At 44.7% G+C, this 23,940-nt stretch overlaps 1 protein-coding gene across 4 annotated transcripts in view; it reads right to left on the bottom strand.

Annotated features, from left to right (window-relative positions):
• The window catches only part of EFR3A (EFR3 homolog A), a 1,818,520-nt gene that overhangs the window by 912,498 nt on the left and 882,082 nt on the right, over positions 1-23,940 (bottom strand). For all 4 annotated transcript variants that reach the window (XM_069621641.1, XM_069621640.1, XM_069621642.1 and 1 more), the window contains one exon: positions 15,634-15,712. In XM_069621641.1, coding sequence (XP_069477742.1) covers positions 15,634-15,712 — 79 coding nt within the window. The remainder of the gene's footprint in view (positions 1-15,633; positions 15,713-23,940) is intronic.

Here is a 23,940-nt window from a genome sequence, read left to right as displayed (position 1 = left end):
AAAAGGTCTTGATTACCCTGTCGCAATGAAAGGAGCTCATTGTCCAAGACCTGCCCCTGTGAATGTCTTGCAAACAGTTTTTCCATACTGAGCTGAAAAGCTTGAAAATCATGGAGAACCGGATCATCTTGATTAACTAGAGGGATCAACCACTCTGCCGCATTGCCACTAAGGTACGAAAGCACGAAAGCTACCTTAGCTTGATCAGTTGCAAAGGCTGCTGGCCGGCATAAGAAGTGCAACCGGCACTGATTAATAAATACTGCAAACCTCGTTGGGTCACCAGAAAATCGTTCGGGCGGAGCCAGAGGTACATTCCCAGGTAGGTTGATCTGCACTGGGTTCGTAGAGGATGTTGAAGGAAGATTTGCCCCTGATGCGGGTAACGGAGTTTGTCCGGCTTGTGACTGTAGCAATTGTCTAGCGAGATCGTCTGTTCGCTCCTTGGAAATAATCAGTTCCCTTCTTAGAGCATTCGTTTCCTGACGGGCTGCATGCACTTCTGCTCTTAGTTCCCCAAGTAACTGGGCTAGCTGGTCGGTATCCGAGGTTTCCATAGCGCCTGGGTGGGAGTTTTGCGATAGGCTTTGCGTTCTGTAACGCTCACCTGATTCCCGCAGAGGCGCCAGTCTTGACTGGGTGAATGCCGTATCTTCAAAGGTGATGTGTAACACACGGTTGGCTCTTTGGGTTGGACCTCTGTGCACTGTATGTCTGACTCGAAGAGTAAGATGTCTGCAGATAGAAAATATGGGATTAATGAACTGGGGTTATTGGGTGCCTCTCTCCTCTTCCCTTTCTCTTCTCCTGTAGAACCCCAAAGGTTAACACCCTCACCTTAGGTAAGTGAACGCCGAGCTCTCCATCTGCCTCGGGGCAGGGTGCCGTAACCAGTTTCTTCACTGGATAAGGGTGCAGGCCTCTTGACCTCAGAGGACTGCTGTCCGTCGTTAACTGCACGAACGGTAAGTTCTGGGCACTTCAAATGTCTTAAAAGTCTTTTGTAATGATATCTCTTGTTTTGCAGGGTTCCGGCGATGGCGGATGGCGGGCTGATGAGAGTTGAGGATCGAACCCGCGTGAGGAATAGAAGCGCCTGGAAGCACGTAAGTAAGCGCTTGTAGCCTGCTTCACGATGCGCACTAACTGTCCCTTTTATCTTGCAGGTACAAGTTCGGAGCTTTAGAGAAGCTGAAGGGTGCTGGAATACCCACTGGATTCGGCGTGGGAAGGAGTAATGGCACGTGAGTAATAAAGTTGCCCAATGTCTTTAAACGCACCTTCTTTTGTCTTTCAGATGCGGGATGCAGCGCCGAAGGCCTCCGGAGCGTGCGAAGAGCTGGTAAGCTTTTGTCTTTCAGATGCCCGAATGCAGTGCGAAGACCTCCGGAGCATGCGAAGAGTAGGTAAGCCTTTGTCTTTCAGATGCCGGAATGCAGCGCGAGGCGTTGGTGACAGCCGATGGACCAGGTCAGAGATGCGCTGCCACTGAAGACCGTAGTGCTAACCTGTTCTTTCTTTGTCTTTGCAGGTGCTGCTGAAGACTGGATTCCAGGATGGTAAGCCTTTGTTCCCTTAGGCCCAGGATCAGAAGCAGAAGACACGATGAGCGTTCTGCTGCAGAGAATGCAGAATAACGCAAAGCAAGATTCATCCATCGGGTGTGGTTTAAATAGCCTCCTGTAGTGCTTAGGTGTCTCCTTCCACAGCCACGCCTAGGTAAGAAAAGAGTTCCTGCTTTCCAGAAGAGTTCCAGTGTTCTGAACCTAGGGAGTGGCTCCTGCCCCCACCCAACAGGAAAAGTAGTCCCAAACAGAAGAGGATCAGGGGTTCAACTGGCAGGTAAGTAAGCAGCATGGTCTGCTGCAGGTAAGTCCACCCAAGCATTATGAACCCGGCGCTTCCAGCGCTGGGACTGGGCATCTTTATGAGCCTGGTGCCACTGGAGCCAGGACAGGGTCCAAAAGGTCCCAATTGGGACTGGCTGGCACTCGGAACCGGGGTTATGGGTCTGCTTCCACGGGAGTCGGGCAAGTCCTGATCTTTTGGAAGCAGAGATCATGACAGGGGCTTTTTATATAATGGTACTGTGTTGGCACCATACATGAGTTAGTATAGGGGGGGGGGCTGGAGGGGATTTTGTGGTGGTACTGGGCATTAGGTCTGATTTTAATCACTGTTTTTGCATGGTAAAGACCTCATATCCATATCCAAAAGATATTTTGCCAAACCCCAATCCTTGAATTCGATCCACAAAGAGTCGAAAGTACTCTCCCCTTTGTGATGGAATCTCGTGCAGTCTGAGATGTCCTCCTGAATTATGGACAAGCATCCATGCATGTCACTGAGCCAATGGGTGGATTTGTTGAGAAGCGCTTCCTTGGTTTGTAAACAATTGGGTGCATGTTTGGGCACCTTGTGGAAGTAAATAGTCCCCCACCCCCCCCATGCGTCCCCTTCTCATTGGACCAGTTTTCATACTATGCCCTAGCGCCAGTCTGCAAGCCCCAGGAATAACACCATTGGAAGTGGAGTTGAAGGGTAGGCCTTGGAGAAAAGAAGAAGAATTATTAAGTAACTATGGCTCATTTGAAGCTGCATTCAAAGCAAATGAAAGCAGTATAATAAATGTAAATTTCAAACAATACAAAGAAATGTTGGACAAAGAACGCCAATAAGAGGAAGATATTGAAGCTCAACTAGATAAAGACACTACTGAAGGCAGTCAACCTTCCCTCACAGGAAGCCAAGAACCAATTGTAGAACCACTCATTCTGTATGAAGCAGAAATAGCCCTGACTGAGGTAGTAAATACAATGTATCAATATAGACAATCTGAAGAAGACTTGTCACTGCTCAAATCATAGCCAAATGATGAACAACTTAGCATGCATCTAGAAGTCACTGAAGAAATTGAATATGGTTTTAAACATGAAAGTCAAACTTGTACATGTAAAAATTATAAAACTCTGCTCCTGTATGTAAGTGGTGAAGCTGGCTCTGGTAAAGCATTCTTAGTTAAAATAATAGGCAAATTTCTACAAAACTTAAAACACCATTTCAGCTTTTGTAACAGCCCCCACAGGTTTAGCTGCCTACAACATAGGCAAAACAAATTAGAATGCTACAAATTATCAGCAGAAGCTGCTACTGAAGTACATAGAATTCTGAAACAAATGGAAGTACTCCTAATAGATGAAGCAAGCATGGTTTCCAACCTCATGTTTTAGACCTAAAAACCGACTACGAAGAACTGTTTGGAGGAAAACATGTTATTGTTTTCGGAGACCTCCTACAGTTAACACCAGTAAAAAGGTCAACCTATTTTCAAAACATTAGGACACAAACAATGCAGCAACACATGCGGCAGCACTGGAAATGTAAATCTCTGGCATCATTCTCAGTACAGAGAACTGAATCAAAACAAGCGACAGTCTGCAGACCTCACATATGCTAACATTTTAAAAAGCATTAGAACAGGTCTGCTTACTAAAGATGCAAAATCCATGCTAAATAGTAGACTAATCCATGAGCTATAGGGATGAAACACATGCGCTCCTGGTGTCATGGAACAATTAACTCACAAAAATATAAAATGCATGTTCTTAATGTCAACCCTTGCAAGCTGTTGTCAATTCAACGAGACAATGTTAAAAAAAGAAATGCAACACAATTATCTGGTCTATCGAAACTCAGCAACATAACTGGAGCATCATAACTGGAGCAAATGTAACAATCAACCTTCTCTTCCAATTGCCTCCAATTGTTCACAGCATTTAATTAAAAGGCCCGGACCAGTTGTGTTTGCAAATGCTCGTCCTTCATAGAAATGCAACATATATTCCTAACAGCACTTACAGTGTCTCAGGTTTAAGGCAGGAGTTGGTCTACTGTGCAGGAATAGTAAAATGTACCATAAACACACATGAAGAGCCTCAAGATTTCCTAATGTAGCCTACAAGTACTAGAACTCAAAAACATCCATATAAATCCTCTAGATTTCATACATGTGGAAACATACATGGACTCTGCAACCATGTTTCACAAGAGCACATCCCCAACGACCGGTTTGTATATGTATCAATACCAAATTTGAATCCATTCCATTTCACCAGCTTCTGAAAAATACAAATCATGGCATTATGCCCTTTTTGCAATTCAGACAATCGTTCCAGCACACAAACTCACATAGCCAATATGTCATACTATTGCTTGTAAGGTACAACGCAGATGGTACCAAAAATAACTAAGCTCATTAGCTTTACACACGGCCATGTATCTCTTGGCAGAAAAATTAACAGTAGGCTGGTGCCACAACCACTTAAGGGCATTATATTGCATTTGTCAAAAAAATAAGTGGTTGGTTTGAATGCAACAATACCTCCATTACTGCAAAACATAGGTTACCAGCAAACCTAACAAATACCCACTTAATAATCCTTCAACCCAAATGTACCCACTAAACTGTAGCACAATGAACAGTTATCTAACTACATCCATAATACTACAATAATACTTTTAAAAGTCAATTTATTCAGAATACTCGAACAGGTATCTAACTACTTCAAAAATATCCTTCATTACAATACACTTCAAATATGCCATCATCATTCTTGTTACTACAAAACCTCTTCTAAAGGCTAATGTAGTTAGAATACGCCAACAGGTATCTAACTACTTTAAACATCCCTTAATTACAACATATTTCAAACAAACATACTATCACACTTATACTCACATAAGTGTTAGACAGAAACCTGTGCAGTTCCCTCTGGGACCACTGCAAAAGATTTAAGACTACAGGTGTTTGGCAGTAAACCCACTTGGTAGCAGTCTGTACCACCCAGATTTACCTGGTAGCTGTGGCTGAGCAGTCAGACTTCCCTCAAGAAGAGTTAGGCAGTATACAGAGCATACATGATAGGTACAGAGGCACAGTAGTACAAGCAAACACTGACCAGAGCTTGGTGTAAAAGTATATAATTATTTATTTCAAAGACACACTCATAAATTACACTAGCACAGAAAAGGTAACTAAGTCAAAACACAGTCACTATTACTTATATGTACATCCCTAGTTATTTGTTGGACAAGTCTAAGTTAACACCACTTATTTCCAAACAGAGGTGAGCGCTTAACGTTAGATGGAACTCCAACAAGTTAGTTAAAAAGGGAGGGAAAAGGCAAAAGTAATGAAATTAGCGAGGCAAAACACTTTTCAGAGATTCACAGTGAGTTTAGAAAGGCAGTCTATTGAGGAGCAAGGAGGTTCGGTTGCGAGGCCCACTCTAGGGAAAGCCCGGCGAAAAGATGCCCAAGATCACACAATGTCACAAGTCTTTACAGGTGAGTAGAAAAGGTTTTACCAAGTTTAGAAAAGTTTAGTTAGGGTGTCCCAGGCTTACCCAGGGTCGAGAGCCGAGGGCTAAATCTACCCCGTACAATCGGTGGCAAGGGAAGCCGGGCGGAACACAGTACCTTTAAAAATGGAAAGGATCCTCCAGCGGTGGCAGTTGTTCCTGGTAGTGGGTGCAAGTCGCGGCGTCGTCCAGAGGAGGAGAAGATCTCGTCGTGGAGGAAAGCTGAAGGTCATTGCACTACCAGGGAAGAAACCAGCCGTGGAGTTTTTCCGGTAAAAAGGATGTTACCCGTCTTTCGCGGTTGAGGTAAAAAGTGGTATCCCGGTTGCCGGGGTGCTTGGCACAGGCAAGGCGGCCACGAGATGCTTCAGGGTGGCGAAAAGAAGGCAGAAACTGGTTGTCCCCACCAGTCAAGGGAAGGAGACTCTCCAGGCGGGAGATCTCCTCTGTCGTTGGGAAAAGTGGTGAGACGGTTCCGCAGGGCTCCACCGGTGGTGTCGTCTTGGCAGGTCGGCTCGGCTTCTCCCTCTTCGGCTTCTTAGGTCCTGTGGCGACTTCTGAAGAACCAGTCCCAAAAACCCTGCTTTTATGCAGCAAACCCCCATTCATACAGCCTAGCTGTCACTCAAACATGCTAAGTGGTGAGCGGGGTGGCTCACCACTTGGGCCAATCACACCAGAGTGCGACATGAGTTGGCAAGGCAACTCAGTCCAGGGTGCCTAAACCCCCTCCCACACCCCCTGTGCTACCCAGACAGAATGGCACCACTTTGGAGGGCTTCTGTGCAGAAGCCCGCCAAAAGTGGAACAAAGGCTCGACTCGGGTTCAGGGTTACTGAAGTGAACCTAGACGCCATTTTGGCAGCGAGTTCTGGCAAAAAATCCCAACCGGTGAATTTATATTAAATAAATAAACCGGCGGTATCTTTAACATTGCACCAAAAAGTGGTGCATTAAAATCAATGGGAAATCCCATTGGGAAATATTCCGGTGGAATATTTCTCAATGGGAAATCCCATTGGGAAATATTCCGGTGGAATATTTCCGTGGTATCCACTGCCACCAGCCAGAAACTCGGTGAGGGGGGACGGGACAGTACCCCCTCGACAACAGACCCAGGGGCAATCTAATTGCCCCTACCAGTACTTCCACAGTATGATGGTTTGTACTGGTTAAGTTCCTAAGTTAAGACTAGTAAAGTCAATGGTGACTTTACAGACCCAGGGAGACAGCAGTCAGTCCCAGGGTGTGGAATCTATGTTTGGGGGTCTCTATGACACCCCTGTGTTACTGCACTGAGGGTGCTGTGTAACACACATTCAAAAACCAATGATAGCCTATGGGGAAAAAAACACCCCACAGCCCATAAGCACTTAGCAAGTCACAGAAACACTCTCAAGTCATGTCCAAGAGTGAGGGTAAAAGAGTCTCACTCTTGGCAGGAGAAAAAAATAAACCCCAGAAATCCAGCAAAGCTGCGGGGGGCTCACTAGGTTAGGAAATTCAGCCTAAACAGAGAATTCTCCCTAACATTCGCCCCCCCCAGACTAAGGGACAGGAGGATTTAATCCACTCCTGGATGTACCTCATACCTCTAGTCGATGACATACATCCTAGAGAGTCCATCAGCATTTTGATGGTGACACCCTGACCTGTGCTCAATGGTGAAATCAAACCCCTGGAGGCAGATTGACCATCTCAATAGTTTTGGATTTTCCCCTTTCATTTGCATTAACCATCTCAAGGGTTGGTGGTCAGTCTGAATGACAAAAGTAGAACCATACAATTATGACCTAAACTTCTTCAGTGCCCACACAATAGCAAAGCATTCTCTTTCTATTGTTGCCCACCTTGTTTCAGGATCCTTCAGTTTTCTACTGATGAAGCAAATGGGGTGTTCCCTACCCTTCTCATCCAGTTGGCTAAGAACTGCACCTATACCTACATTGGAAGCATCAGTTTGTACAATGAAAGTTTGGTGGTAGTCAGGAGCTCGGAGTACTGGAGCTTGGCAAAGAGCTTTCTTCAGGTTTTCAAAGGCCCGATTGCATTCCTCATTCCATTTGACCTTCTTAGGGAATTTTGGAGAGGATATCACATTCAGAGGCGAAGCTATGGTCCCATAGTTCTCAATGAAATTCCTGTAATACCCAGTGAGGCCTAAGAAGGCTCTCACCTGGGTCTGAGTAGTAGGTGTTGTCCAATTTTGCACAGCTTCAATCTTGCTGAGCAAAGGCCTTATCTCTCCACCGCCTACCTCATGTCCAAGGTAGACCACTTTACTCTGTCCAATTTGGCATTTGCTTGCCCTTATGGTCAGATTGGCCTGCTCAAGAGCCTGCAAAACATGTCCTAAGTGGGTCACATGGTCCTCCCAGGAGTGGCTGAAGACTGCAATGTCATCCAAGTATGCCATGCAGAAGTCCTCGATCCCAGCTAGAACTTGGTTCACCATCCTTTGGAATGTTGCAGGTGCATTTTTTAGTCCAAAAGGCATAACCTTGAATTGGTATAGGCCAACTGGGGTACAAAATGCAGTTTTCTCCTTGGCATGGTCTGTCAGGGCTATTTGCCAATAGCCTGACGTAAGGTCCAGTGTGCTGAGGTACTTGGCTGCACCAAGTTTATCCACCAACTCATCTGTCCTTGGCAAAGGGTGGGCATCAGTCTTGGTGACTGCATTCAGAGCTCTATAGTCCACACAGAATCTCAACTCTTTGGATCCTGCCTTTGGCTAACACCACTGGGCTAGACCATGGACTAGTAGAGGGCTCTATTACCCCGAGATCAAGCATCTTCTTGACCTCACCTTTGATGTGGGTTCTTACATGTTCTGACATTCTGTATCCTCTGCTTTTGACTGGCAGACAGTCACCAGTGAGTATATCATGTTGCCCCCAAGGGGTCAAGCCTGGTGAAAGTGAGAACAGGGGGGGCGAACTGATTTAACATAGCTTTGCACTCCTCCTGTTGCTCAGGGGTCAGATCTGAAGAGAGATTAACTCCTTCAACCTTTTTGTCCAAAGGTAAGCCTGTCAGGAGGTCAGGTAGAGCTTCACTCTCCTCCTCCTCTTCTGATGAAGCTAGAAGCAAGGCTCCTACTTCTGGTCTAGAGACATAGGCTTTGAGGCGGTTGGTGTGGAAGACTCTGTGAGCTTCCCTGGGTTTGCCCAGATCCACCAGATAGTTGACCTCTCCAAGTTTTCCCACAACCTTGAAGGGTCCCATCCATTTGTCTTGCAAGGCCCTCTGCCTTGTTGGGAGCATAACTAGAACTAGCTGGTCTTGAGTAAACTCAACCATGTTAGCCTTCTGATCATGCCAATGTTTGATCAGAGCTTGCCCAGCTTTCAAGTTGTCACTTGCTTCTGCCATCATGTGTGACATTCTCCTTCGGAGACCTATCACATAGTCAGTCACTCTGACTGGCTTGAGGGAAGGAGCACTCTCCAACCCCTCCTTAATCAGGGCCAAGGGGCCTCTGACTGGATGGCCATAGAGAAGTTCAAAGGGAGAGTAACCTACTCCCTCCTGAGGGACTTCTCTATAAGCAAAGAGAAGGCATGGCAGTAGAAGGTCCCACTTCTTTTTAAGGGGTTCTTCTAAAGCACCTATCATGCTCTTCATGGTTCTGTTAAACCTTTCTACCAACCCGTTTGTCTGAGGGTGGTATGCGGTTGAGAACTTGTAGGTAACTCTGCAGGTTTTCCACATGGCTTTCATGTAGTGGGACATAAAATTTGACCCCCTGTCAGAGATCACCTCCTTAGGAAACCCAACCCTGGTAAAAATACCAAGGAGGGCCTTAGCTACAGCCGGAGCTGTAACAGTCCTCATAGGAATTGCCTCAGGGTATCTAGTAGCATGGTCTACAACAAGGATAAACCTGTTGCCTTAGGAGGTTGGGGGATCAAGGGGACCAACAATGTCAATCCCTACCCTTTCAAATGGGACTCCCACAACTGGGAGAGGCACTAAAGGTGCCACATTCTTGGAACCAACCTTACCAGAAGTCTGGCAGGTATGGCAGCTCCTGCAATATCTATCTACTTCAGCCCCCATCTTTGGCCAATAAAAGTAGAGAGAGAGCCTTTCCTTGGTCTTCTTGAAACTCAAGTGACCAGCCAAAGGAATCTCGTGGGCTAGTTGCAAGAACTGTTGCCTGTTCTCTTGGGGCACTACCAGGCGTTGGTAGGCTCCAGGTTCAGATCCAGTTGGTTCACTGTAGAAGAGGCCATCTTCCCAGTGTAACCTATACTTCCCAGGCTCTTGCCCATCAGCCTGAGAAGCTGCCTGCTGGCGAAGGCCCTCCAGAGTTGGACATTCTCTTTGTCCCTTACGAAAATCTGACCTGCTGGGTCCACCTTCTGCCAGTAAAGACTGCAGCTCAGGATGGTCAGCCGGGTCCAGGTCTCCAATAAGTTCTGGGCCTCCTACTAGCTCTTCTTCAGAGTCTAGTTCAACCAGACAGGGTTGGTACCTCCCTCTCAGCCTCAGCTGGAGGTGGAGTTACAGGTGTAACTTTGGACAACCTCGGGGAAGTCCTTGTTGGAAGCACTGGAGTGTTTGCTGTAGGTTTTTTTCTAGGAGTCTTGGGTTGCCCCTTTGCTCCTGATCTGGTAGTTACTGCAGTAAGTTGCTCCAGTGGAAGAGGAGTGATTTCTGTCATCATCTCCTGAGATAACCCTCGCAGGGTTTTCTCTCTTGCAGGTTTGGTGAGCTCCTGTAACCTTTTACTAGGAGGTCTGGGGGTATGTGACACAACCCCAAGAGCTTTCAAGTCATTACCCAACAGAACCCTTCCTGGTACTTCACATTGTATACTGACAGGTATCTTCACAGCCATATCATTACACTGGATGAGAACTGGTAACAGGGGACACATCTGCACAGGCCCTCCAGCTAACTTGGTGAGGCATTTGGGTGCCTTAGCAACATCCTCTGCCTTGAAAAATGATTCATCCACCACAGTTATGCTGGCCCCAGTGTTCTTGATGGCAAGGGTCTCCTGACCATTCATGTGGACACTGTCCTTATAATACTCTTTAGTATTATCTGGGATAGAATTATGGACATCTAAATTCTGTTGTTCCCACAACCCCAGAGAGACTAAAGAAACACTGGCTGAGACTCCAGTGGGTTCATCAGCCAGTAGTAGAAAGTTTCCACTTGCCATAGGGACTTCCTCCTCTGGAGCGAAGGCTAAGGAGACAAGCTGGACCCCTGAAGGTTTACCCTTACATCTGGGATCTCCTTTCACATAGTCAGTAGCCTTACAAACATAACAGGATCCAAAGGCCCTTTGGAATGGAGGCTTGTTCTGACCTCCTTCTGGTTTGGCACCAGAAGGTATACTACTCTGCTGTGGTTTCCCAGGTGGCTTACCCTTATGGTGTGGTTTGGGGCCCTCTTTGGAATTGGAATTATTAGAATTCTCTTTGGAGTCCTTCTTAGGCTGTCTCCCCTCATCCTTCTTCTGAGTTACCCCAGAATCCTTGTGAGTAGCCCTGTTGGCAACCCACAAGTCAGCAGCCTTAGCTAGCTTTCTAGGATCTAATTCCCATGAATCAGCCAAGTGCTGTCTGAGCTCAGGAGAGCAGGCATCATAAATTGACTCCATCATTACAAGATTTTTCATTCCTTCATAAGTGTTCACTTTGTAACCCTTAATCAATCCCTCTAAGTTTTTCAACCCTTCACACACCTAGGTAGCCCAATGGGTACCATCATGCTTTTTGAGGCTTCTAAACCTCCTAAGATACTGGGAAGGGGTCCTCCCAAACCTAGCTATCAAAGCTAGTTTCACACATTCATACTCTTTCCTATCCTCCTCCCCCAACTCCATTACTGCATCAGTCGCAACAGGGGGGAGCCTAGAGAACAACCAGGTGAGTAACTCATTACCTGTGATGTTCTGGAGCCCATGATTATACTCAAACATAGACAACCAATCCAACACATCCAACCTAGGCTCATACATACCAATCAATTCTTTAGGCATCCGGGGTCTTTTAGGACTGGAACTTCTAGAGGAGCCAGAGAGAGAAGCATTCTCAACAGACAATTTCTTCATTTCTAGCTCATACTTGAGCTCCATTTCTCTTAGCCTTAGTTCTTTGTCAGTTTCAGCATTAAGTTTCTTATACTCTAATTCAAGTTTCATTTTCTCCAGTTCATAGTACTGAGGACCAAATGTGGGACCTGGCAAAGGCCCAGTAGGTACAGCTGGTAGAGCAGACAGAGGCCTAGAGGGAACATCTACAATAGTTTCATCTTCCTCTTCTGGTTCTGACCCAAGATCATCAATACTTTGTTCAATATCAATATCATTGCTGTTCTCTACATTTGCTGGAGTGGTAGGTTCCTCTGAACCATCATCCAGACTTTGGTTTTCTAACAACCTTTCTATTAGCTCCATTTTCTTTTCTTTAGTCATGAGATTCTTATGCTTACAGAGCAGTCTTAAACAATCAGCAGTTTTTGTAGCAAGGGACTATTGACTATAACATTCCATAGTAGACAGGTTAAAAAATGACTTTCTTTTTGTGCTTAAGCTTTGTGGTTAGTTGCACTAAGGTATCTCAAAAGTACACTAAAGTGTATGCTCAATACAAATCCCACCGCTGTACACCAGTGATAGACAGAAACCTGTGCAGTTCCCTCTGGGACCACTGCAAAAGATTTAAGACTACAGGTGTTTGGCAGTAAACCCACTTGGTAGCAGTCTGTACCACCCAGATTTACCTGGTAGCTGTGGCTGAGCAGTCAGACTTCCCTCAAGAAGAGTTAGGCAGTATACAGAGCACACATGATAGGTACAGAGGCACAGTAGTACAGGCAAACACTGACCAGAGCTTGGTGTAAAAGTATATAATTATTTATTTCAAAGACACACTCATAAATTGCACTAGCACAGAAAAGATAACTAAGTCAAAACACAGTCACTATTACTTATATGTACATCCCTAGTTATTTGTTGGACAAGTCTAAGTTAACACCACTTATTTCCAAACAGAGATGAGCGCTTAACGTTAGATGGAACTCCAACAAGTTAGTTAAAAAGGGAGGGAAAAGGCAAAAGTAATGAAATTAGCGAGGCAAAACACTTTTCAGAGATTCACAGTGAGTTTAGAAAGGCAGTCTATTGAGGAGCAAGGAGGTTCGGTTGCAAGGCCCACTCTAGGGAAAGCCCGGCGAAAAGATGCCCAAGATCACACAATGTCAAGTCTTTACAGGTGCGTAGAAAAGGTTTTACCAAGTTTAGAAAAGTTTAGTTAGGGAGTCCCAGGCTTACCCAGGGTCGTGAGCCGAGGGCTAAATGTACCCCGTACAATCGGTGGCAAGGGAAGCCGGGCGGAACACAGTACCTTTAAAAATGGAAAGGATCCTCCAGCGGTGGCTGTTGTTCCTGGTAGTGGGTGCAAGTCGCGGCGTCGTCCAGAGGAGGAGAAGATCTCGTCGTGGAGGAAAGCTGAAGGTCATTGCACTACCAGGGAAGAAACCAGCCGTGGAGTTTTTCCGGTAAAAAGGATGTTACCCCTCTTTCGCGGTTGAGGTAAAAAGTGGTATCCCGGTTGCCGGGGTGCTTGGCACAGGCAAGGCGGCCACGAGATGCTTCAGGGCGGCGAAAAGAAGGCAGAAACTGGTTGTCCCCACCAGTCAAGGGAAGGAGACTCTCCAGGCGGGAGATCTCCTCTGTCGTTGGGAAAAGTGGTGAGACGGTTCCGCAGGGCTCCACCGGTGGTGTCGTCTTGGCAGGTCGGCTTGGCTTCTCCCTCTTCGGCTTCTTAGGTCCTGTGGTGACTTCTGAAGAACCAGTCCCAAAAACCCTGCTTTTATGCAGCAAACCCCCATTGATACAGCCTAGCTGTCACTCAAACATGCTAAGTGGTGAGCGGGGTGGCTCACCACTTGGGCCAATCACACCAGAGTGCGACATGAGTTGGCAATGCAACTCAGTCCAGGGTGCCTAAACCCCCTCCCACGCCCCCTGTGGTACCCAGACAGAATGGCACCACTTTGGAGGGCTTCTGTGCAGAAGCCCGCCAAAAGTGGAACAAAGGCTCGACTCGGGTTCAGGGTTACTGAAGTGAACCTAGACGCCATTTTGGCGGCGAGTTCTGGCAAAAAATCCCAACCGGTGAATTTATATTAAATAAATAAACCGGCGGTATCTTTAACATTGCACCAAAAAGTGGTGCATTAAAATCAATGGGAAATCCCATTGGGAAATATTCCGGTGGAATATTTCCGTGGTATCCACTGCCACCAGCCAGAAACTCGGCGAGGGGGGACGGGACAGTACGCCCTCGACCACAGACCCAGGGGCAATCTAATTGCCCCTACCAGTACTTCCACAGTATGATGGTTTGTACTGGTAAAGTTCTTAAATTAAGACTAGTAAAGTCAATGGCGACTTTACAGACCCAGGGAGACAGTAGTCAGTCCCAGGGTGTGGAGTCTATGTTCGGGGGTCTCTATGACACCCCTGTGTTACTGCACTGAGGGTGCTGTGTAACACACATTCAAAAACCAATGATAGCCTATGGGGGGAAAAAACACCCCACAGCCCATAAGCACTTAGCAAGTCACAGAAACACTCAAGTCATGTCCAAGAGTGAGGGCAAAAGAGTCTCACTCTTGGCAGGAGAAAAAAATAAACCCCAGAAATCCAGCAAAGCTGCTGGGGGACTCACTAGGTTAGGAAATTCAGCCTAAACAGAGAATTCTCCCTAACAAGTGAAATATTTTTTTTTTTTAATCCTGTATGGACCCAATCATTATTTAATGTCAATACAACAACAGTGTATCATACCCTAATGTTGTACCAAACATAGTACATAGAATGTACTGTTTATGAGGGTAAAAAAAAGTAAATGTATATATACACAATTGTATGCAATTAAATCTCTTAAACTATCCTGCTTATCAAACTATACTGTTGTTTTTCCCCACAGAAAAAGAACCAGAGATTCCAGCTACATTACTGTATGCAACTAAGTAACCATACCAAGTAAAAACAAATACGTATTCCATTAGCACAATTCTCAATTGTACTACAATTATAAATACCATATACAGTTCAATTATATCATTCCACCATATTACAAACACGTAATACTCCCACTACATTACGCATAATGACCATAAGCATATTACTGTCGTGGTAGTGGCCATGTCTTCAGCACCCAAGCAGCTTCCAAACTCGCGGACTTTGCCGGTTGCAGTCTCTTCTCCTTACTCAGGTGTTAGGTAACCGTGGTGCTTTCCTAGCTGACGTTCGTGTCTCTTTCCCTCCGCCTGCTGCAGCATCTCTCTCTTCCTCAAAGGACGCTGCACGTCCAGCGCTCTGCTTTCAACACCCAAGCAGTTTCTAAACTGGCAGGCTTTGCCAGTTGCAGAGTCTCCTTCCCTCTCAGGTGTTACGTGGCTGGGGGGCTTCTTTGGCTGACGCTCATGTCTCTCACTCTCCGCTTGTTGCAGCGTCTATCCCCATCCCAGCTTCCATGTCCCAGTTAAATAGCGGTTTCCACTTAAAGTGACATGCTCCGTTTCTTGTTAACAATAACATATGGTAGTCCATTATTCAGACCAATCTCTGTTTTGCTTATTTCTTTGTCGGTCTGACATTCCCAAGTGGGGCATTTTGAGATGTCCTTTAGGAGTTCCTCACAGGAACGTAAGTCCTTGTCCTCACAAGAAGGGCGAGTGGGGATATCTGCCCCTATGGTAGAAGGGACGAATTCCCTCAATTCTTCACAATGGCCAGAGAGCCAAAATGCAATGCTCTGCATGAGCACTACCCTACATTCCTTAATGGGACTGAAGATTACATTTTTGAAGAACATAGTACTTTTTCATTTTAGGTATGCTCATCACACTGCAGGATTTGCATTATAGGCAAAATCTTTTTCCATTAATTCCTTGGGATGGAAATAGCATTTATTCCAACAATGGCAGTGATAAACTGTGTGGCTTTTACATGCTAACCTGCCCACTTGTAAATTCAAAAAGGCTACAGAACGTACACAACTGTATTCTAGACATAGAACTACAACAGACAGAATTATACAAATATTTTGAGAGATGGTTGGAACAGTACATCATTCATTACTTAAACATCTTTAGTTTGAGACAAAATAAAGACAGTTCAGCTCATGGGGTAAGCCATGGACAAGGATTTTGGTTTTCTGATTGAGCCTTTAATGGCACTATATTTTTACTAAACCAACAAGTGTTGCATGTCACAAACAGCAGATAAATGCCATCTTACCTGTATAGAATACATTATAATTTTGAAGCAAGAGACGGGGAAATCATTTGATTCCCAAAGTTTGTGATGATCCAGATGTCTAAAAAACAAAGGTAAATTCACAAATGTCAGAAAAAACACAAACAAATCAATCTATTTTATCCCTAAATCAAGGATGACATTTCCAAATCAAAAAGGGTAGTCTTTTCTGATATTCATAACAAAACAATCTTATTGAATTCAGAAGACCTTACAAAGGGATTCACAATATGAATTTATGGGTGGTCCTCATTATACCCGTTATGGGCAGGTTTAAAATCATACAGAATATGATTTCAGTAAATCTTGTACATTGCTTCCATGATACACTACCCAATTAAATAAACTATTAAAAAATGGAAAGTATTATTTTCTTTGATTACCAAAACAAGGTGTCACAAAGATTAGTTTAAACATGAAGGTGAAGATAGATTCTCAATCTTCAATAAATACCTAAAGGCATTTTCTCAGAGGTGTAGCATACCAGGGGAAATGAGAAAATCAAAACATGTCACCATTGATCCAAGAGATTATGAAATCACGCTGCCTGGGATCTCTGCACACTTAGCAATTTGACATGCCTGTGTCTGATCCTCCAGCTATGCGTTAAACTGTGTCTTCAATGTGCGATTAATAGTTGGTAAAATTGACCTTTTGTGGAGTTAAGATGCATGCGTTATTACGACATTTGCTATACAAATCAAGTTCATAATCTTTGAGCTTTGAAAGGCAGAACAAACACATTTAGCCTTATCTAGAAAATGAAGACAATATTGGATAGGTTTTCAATCTCAAATAACGTACAACCTCAAAATGTATTGCTTAAAATGTTTCTGAAGAAATAGACAGCACTTTGTTAGACCAGAACAAAGATATAATAAGCAAGCAGGATGTGATTGCTTCTCTCAAGGTCTGTGTGTTGGCGATATCTCCCAATAATCCCTGCCTCATTCGGCACAGCTTTATACCTGATCGATTTTTGGAGCCTTTCAGCTCAGCGACTAGTGGCGAGTGATCCGGGCCCTGGTCATGGAAGAGGTGGAAACTGTCCCTCCACACAAGTAGATAATCCAGTCTGGAGAACGACCCATGCGCCCCTGAGTGAACAGAGTTTTCCTTCTCTAAGCCATGCACTTCCCTCCACAGTTCCAGATCCATCCTATCCACCACCTGTTCCAGAGCTGCCCTCGCCAGTGGTTTGTTTGAGCAGCCTCTCCCTGTGTGGTCCAGTTCTTAAAATCCCACCCCCACATGTATAACCCTGCCCGCTGACCCCCAGTCAGTTTCATCATAGAGATAAATTAGTGCTTATCGTCTACGTTCGGGGCATAAGAATTCACTACGCATATATCCTGCCCTTCCCATTGTCCAACCAGGGCTATTGTCCTTCCCTCCATGTCTCCCAATGTCAGACCGATCTGTATGGGGACCCCAGGAGCCACCCAGATTAATCCCCCTCTTGCATGCGTGGAGTACGAAGACATGAACACTTTGCCCCCCCCCCCCAATTTGGTTTCCAATCTCTTCCAATTCTTCCCTCTCACAAATGGGTCTCCTGTAGTAGAGCCAGTTATACCCCTTGTTTCAAATATTGGCCCACCCTGACCCTGTGGCTATTCTAAGGTGGTTACCACTGTCGCCTGTATTGGTTTAATGTCCCCCTGGGCGCGCCCTGACCCTGGGGCCATCTATGTTGACCCTCCCCTTGATTCTGAGCAGTAATAAAATCCACCCTGTGTCCAATCCCCCCATTCTATTCCCTTCAGTCTCCCCCACTTCCCTGACACGCCGGTTATCACATTGTGTCTTCCTGGGTTTGCTACGGTCCTGAAACCGACTCATTCGGCATCCTTCCCCGATATCTCGTGTGGCTCTTGGACCAACTCTTCGTACTTTTCCCAACAACCCCACCCCCCACAACTCCCCAACCTTTACGCATTCAATTTCTGCCTCCCTCCCCCTTCCTCCCTCCCGCTCCCTTGTACCCTTCAACCTGCTTCAATCGGGATAATCTCAATTTTGCATCCTTTACCAGTGCGTTAGGTGGATCCCGATCTCGGGGTTAGCTGGATATCTACCTGCTCCAGCCACAATTATTGTGTATAGTCACCTTTACTTCACAGCAAACAATCCCATTTTACCCCCCACTTCTCGAATTGACAGACTCATTATCAGGTCTTCTCAGTGTTCCATTTCCCCTTTCCTCGTTTGTTCAATTGGCCCCTCTCTCCTTCTGTTGCCAGTCGTCTGGTCTCTGCGCCGTTTCCTTTGATTCTTTGTCATCCAACCAGTCCCAAGCGTCTTTCTGGGAAGTGAACATAAAGGATCGCCCTTCGTCCATTACTTTCAGTTTCGCTGGGAATATTGTCATGTAGCATAGGTTCAGCTCCTGAAGTCTGCGGCGTGTGGAGTCGAAGGATCTCCTTTGTTTCTGTACCTCCTGCGTAAAATCTGGGAAATCAGGATTCTGGCATTGTCTGTGTCGATGTATCCGGTTTTGCGTGCCACTTGTAGGATCGTGTCCCTATCTCTGAAGTTTAATAATTTGGCGTTTATCGCTCTGGGTTGACCCCCACCTGGTACCTGGTAAAGTAAACTTGGTAACTTACCTAGGAGTACGCTACAACAAATCAAGATGCGACACTGAATGGAACATGATCTTAAGAACCACGATCAAATGCCTACTTTCCCAAGCCAAAGCTATACTCAAGCGCTATGAAGCATACACGCTGACACCATTATTAATCTTCTACAAACAAAAGGTATTATCAATCATCACATACAGAGCAGAAACATCATACTGTTGAAGGACTATTCTGGAGAGGAGCACTCAACCTTCCAACCAGCCTTCCGATTGCACTGATCAGATATGAACTTGGACTCCAATCAAGCATGCGATGCAAAACACTTTCACTTTACGGGGAAACCATGATGACCAATGATATAGCAGCCCTGGAAATAGTTAGCAATTCGAGGAAACAGTATAGACCCAATAATAAAAGAATGGGCACAGAACTGCACACTCAGGATTGAATCAATAGCTACATTAGACACACTAATTAAAATTCCAGATGCAGTCAAGAAGAAATTGAAAGTACATGATTGGATCTCAACGCAAGAACAGAGAACTAAATACAATCTCTATATTCTTTGCAAATCCGAAAGACGATGCCTTAACACAGTTGCCCCATACTTATCTAATTTCCCATCGCGCCATTACAGAGATCTAGTCCTACGCTTCAAGCTCAACACATTACTCACAGCAGAAGTCCTCAAATACAGATATTGAGACAGAACCAACTCACCCTGGTGTCGATTTTGCAAAGACAGAACCTCCATAGAATCCCCAATACCACATCGTAATAGAATGTAAATAACTTTGTGGTAATCGAACAAAGCACCTAGGAGATATCATGAAGAAAGCATCTCCTTCCGCCCCAGAACAGTGGGACTTGCTCCTCTTGGGGAAAAACATACCAATGATTTTAGCTACAATGAAATTCCTGGAGAAATTGAACTAGCCTCTGCGAAATGAATAATAATAATAATAATAATTTTGCATTTATATAGCGCTACAAACCCTCAGGTATCTGAGCGCTGCTTATTATTACCCACGGTGTGTGGTGCTCATTTATCGAGTATGGAAGGATGAAAGGCTGAGTTTGGCCCTGCTTGGATTCGAACCTGCGTTAGCAAGCTCTGCACAGATGTCAAAGCAAGCGCTCTACTCGCTGTGCCACTTGACCAGAATAATGACACATCAAGAAGCCTTATGTAAATGAGCACCATAAAGACTACACTTGATACTCAAACTGATGATCATCTAACTTTGAAAGGTTTAAGTTAAACCAATCAATACAAAAAAATAAAAAAACATTGCTTTTTCCCCTCACCCTCTTATCAACACTTAACAGCCCTACGTTGCCCCAAATTATCTTCAATACATGGTTATGAGAGATGTTATCAATTCACCACTAGTTACCTCCCTGTCATTTCTCTGAATCACAAGATAAGGTGAGGTAATATGTATCCCAATTTTGGCAGTTACACTGAATTATGCTAATGCGCCCATCACTTTTATAATGACACGTGTTTCGACTGATTCTCCATCTTTTTCAAATCAGGGCTATATACAAAGGTCCAAAGAAAAATTTAATTGTATTACCAAAGTAAATCAAATAATGATAAAACAAGTTTTTATGCAATTCACACAGTCATTGCAAAAATTAATTGAAAAGAAAATCACATTTTGTACATCCATATAGGTTGTTTCAAGAGTTAAGAAAATGAAATATGGCCATTTAACCAGGGGTTTTTGAAAAAGAAGGCCAATTACTTTCAAGAAGGTTTAAAGCAAGAGGATATAGTAACAATACCATTATCAAGGCACAAGAAAGAGCTAAACATTTGAATAGAATACAACAATAACCCCGAGAATTAAGACAAGTATCTATGTATGTATGTATTTAGTTTTTATATAGCGCCGATAGCCCGCAGGCATCAGGGCGCTTGTACATAGAACACCGATACTGCGAGACCGAAGACAGACAACACGTATGGGACGGACAAACGGTACAGCTAGCTAATGAGCGACGCGATCTCTAACTAAGGACCTGTGCCCACGGGTTCTTATCTAAAGAGGTATGTTTTCAGCCTCTTCCTAAAAACTGGGTGACTGACTTCGGACCTAAGTGATTCAGGGACGCTGTTCCACAGTTTGGGAGCCAGCACAAGAAAGGATCTGCCCAGCCCTGTTTTTAGCTTAAACTTGGGCACGAGCAGAAGACATTTTCCACCCGAGCGAAGGTTTTTGGTGGGATTGTAGGGCCTTAAGTGTGTTTTCAAATAGGGAGGCGCTGAGCCATACAGGCATTTGTGAACCAAGCAGAGGGCTTTGAACTTAATGCGCTCCTCTACCCTGAGCCAATGCAGCGCTAGCCTCTCTTCAGTAACATGGTCTTTCCTTTTCAGGTTTTTTACTATTCTGACCGCGTTGTTCTGGATCACCTGACAACTGGATAGATCCTTGGAAGCGGCCCCCAACAACAGGGCATTCCCATAGTCGAGCCGTGAGAGAATGATGGCTCTGGCTATCGTTGCCCTGTTTGCTTCATTAAGCAATGGTTTGATTGCTTTCATGAGCCTAAGATAATAAGCTGAATTTTTTTGAAGGAAGTTGGTTTGGGCGTGAGAGTCGACAACTGAATCGACCATCATGCCTAGGGTCTTTACCTTGGGAACCACTTGGATAGTGGCATTTTTAATTTGAAAAGAGCTGTACTCTGCTCCCAGTTTTTCCAACCGACGACTGGAGCCAAACAACATCAATTCTGTTTTGGAGTCGTTCAGGCACATCCAGTTTGCCTGCATCCAGTCGTCAATTAGCTTATAAACCTTGGTGAGCGTTTCACTATCTGTGGCGTGGTTCCTACCCCCCAACTCCAATATGAGTTGGGTGTCATCTGCGTAGTTAGTAAATGACACTCCGGCATTCACCAGAAGGGTGCACAGAGTGCGCATGTAAATGTTAAAGAGCATTGGGGATAGGCTAGCACCCTGGGGCACTCCGAATAGGATGTCGCAAGAGTCGGAGAAACTATTACCCCAGTGAACTCTCGCTTGGCGGTTAGAAAGAAAGGATAAGAGCCAGTCAATAGCTCCCTCCGAGCAGCCAACGCTCTCCCTAAGCGCCTTGATAAGAAGACTGTGATCCACTAGATCGAATGCTGCACTGAAGTGACAAAATGGAAAAGATCAGCTTCATTATTACATACTGTGCAAACAATGGGCTTTTGAGAAATATCTTAAAAAGAAACTGGCATCTCTTACAATTGGACCCACATTTGAAAAACGACATCAATGACAGTCCATCCATCATTTACAAACGAGCCAAAACTATCAAGAATATACTCAGTCCGTCTTTACTCCCAGAATTGAAAATGACCAATTCAACAACTTGATTACCACAACTAACCAAAGGTTTCAGAAGGTGTGGCTCATGTTCAATGTGCAAACACGCTGTCGACAACACATCAACGTTTGAGGCCAAGTATGGCATCAATCACACCCCATTTCTGATCATATCAATTGCAAAACAAAATTCGGTATATATGCCATTATATGTCAATGCCAACAAATTTACATAGGAAGCACTAAAAGGGAACTGAGGACCAGAGTACGAGAACACGTCTCATCCATAGGAAATCAAAACATCAACCTACCATTGGCCCAACACTGGCAAAAAAATCATCAATGGAGTGACAAAAGATTATTGAGATTTGTGGGATTGAAAAAAGTGACCCTTGGACCAAGAGGGGAAAACCATGAATTGAAATTAAGACGAGAAGAAGCCAGAATGATTTGTAAATTTCGCTCAGTGGAAAGGGGCTTGAACTCGGACAATGAGATGTACTCTTTTCTGTAATGTGGGTTTCTTTTTGGCATAAACTTATTCAGACTTCTCTTCAAACATGCATTTGCTCAGAATACAATGATGCATGAAAGGTCAAATAGGCAATTTACATACAACCACAGCAATAACTGGGGACACCGTAACCATCACTTGAAAAAAGTATATGGCTAGCATTATCACACAAGAAGTTGTGTACTAACAAAAGGTATTCAATTCAAGACTAATTCAATTTAAAGCCTGGAAGAAAATACACAAAATTAGTGTACTACTTGAGTCCATATGACCTCTGCACAATAAGCAAAATCACTATCCTGGTATATAATTATTAAAAATCAATATGAACATCATTTTAATTGGACAGAGAAACTAGACTCGTGATACCCATTTCTAGATGGGGAACTGCAAAATAGTAAGATTTCTCCATTTAAAAGAGAGAAATAACCTTTTCTACATTTTTGCGCAATAATAATGAACAATTTCAGGAAAAAATACTTATTTACCCGTGTTTTGAGCACAGAATTTTATAACTTTAATCAACATTAGGATTACGCTCTCACGAAGAGCTAGATCTTCTTGCAGTTAGAACTACGTACACAATATACATTAATATGAACAACAGCCCAAAACATGGCAGCCATATTAGACACAAAGGTAGGACCAGGTTGCTAAGCAACCCAACAAACAACAATATGGAGTCTGCTCTGAGGACAGACCCAAACGAGGACAGAAACACACAGAGCTCTCGAAACTAAGGTAAGACGCTTCGGGACCGCACGGCTTTAGAATGAACCATCTCTAAATTTAAACAGATGCACGCGGACCCATTTCTTTTTTTTTTAAAACTCTTTTTATTGAACTTTGCAACATAACATTCAAAGAGTAAAAAAAAACATGCCCTCCACCCCCCCCCCCCAACCCCGTTTGGCAACTAGCTTAACCTTCTTAGTTCACCCTTCACTCGGGTTGCAACTCAATGTTCATTGTAAATCCAACAGTTTCAAACGTTGCGGGCACCATATCACCCTGAAATCATCCTTAAGCACATTCAGAACATCACCCCAGTCCGCCGCATAAGACTGAACCTTGTCATTCATGGCATAGGATGCCCACTCCAGGGCCACGATTTCCCATATCTTCCGAAGTCAGTCTTAGCATCTAGGGACCTCCGGGCCTTTCCACCTCTGGGCAATTAACAACATTGCTGCCAAGGTCAAGATTGCTTTTGCCTTCTCCCTCCCTCTGGTTTCTCCAGCCCCCGTGGCGCTCCGTATGCCGAAGAGGATCTGGACCGGAGTTTCCACTCCCTCCCGCCCCCGTGGCGCTCCGTATGCCGAAGAGGATCTGGACCGGAGTTTCCACTCCCTCCCGCCCAAAAGCATGTTCCTGTGCCTCACGTACTTCTTTCCAAAAAGCACAAACCTTCGGGCACTGCCACCAAATATGCTCCGCCGTACCTGCCATCCCGCACCCCCTCCAGCACTCACCCGATACCGAGGGGTATATTCTATGCAGCCGGTCGGGGGTGTAGTGCCACCCAAATAAGATCTTGTACCATGCCTCTTGTAATTGGGAAGCTTTGGCCAATTTGGGTATTCTCCACATCCCTTCCCATTCCAGCCTACCTATCTCCCGACCCAGGACACGTTCCCATTCCCACATATAAGCCCAAGGAGTTCCTGCATTTGCTGCATACAATATTTTGTAAATGTTGGAGATAAGCCCTTTCGTGCCATCATTAGTAAGGATGAATTTCTCAAATTGGGTTGGATCACGAGCAGCCGCCAATCTGACCTTTGGGTGTAATACCCAGTGACGTATCTGCGCATATCAGAACCTGTCGTCCTCTTGTATAGCAAATTCCCTCTTACAGTCGCTAA

The sequence above is a fragment of the Ambystoma mexicanum genome, chromosome 5q (genome assembly GCF_040938575.1).
Source record: "Ambystoma mexicanum isolate Mex_15411 chromosome 5q, UKY_AmexF1_1, whole genome shotgun sequence".
Taxonomy (NCBI): domain Eukaryota; kingdom Metazoa; phylum Chordata; class Amphibia; order Caudata; family Ambystomatidae; genus Ambystoma; species Ambystoma mexicanum.
Note: the sequence above shows the minus strand (reverse complement) of the source record. Positions and strands in the feature narration are given on the sequence as shown.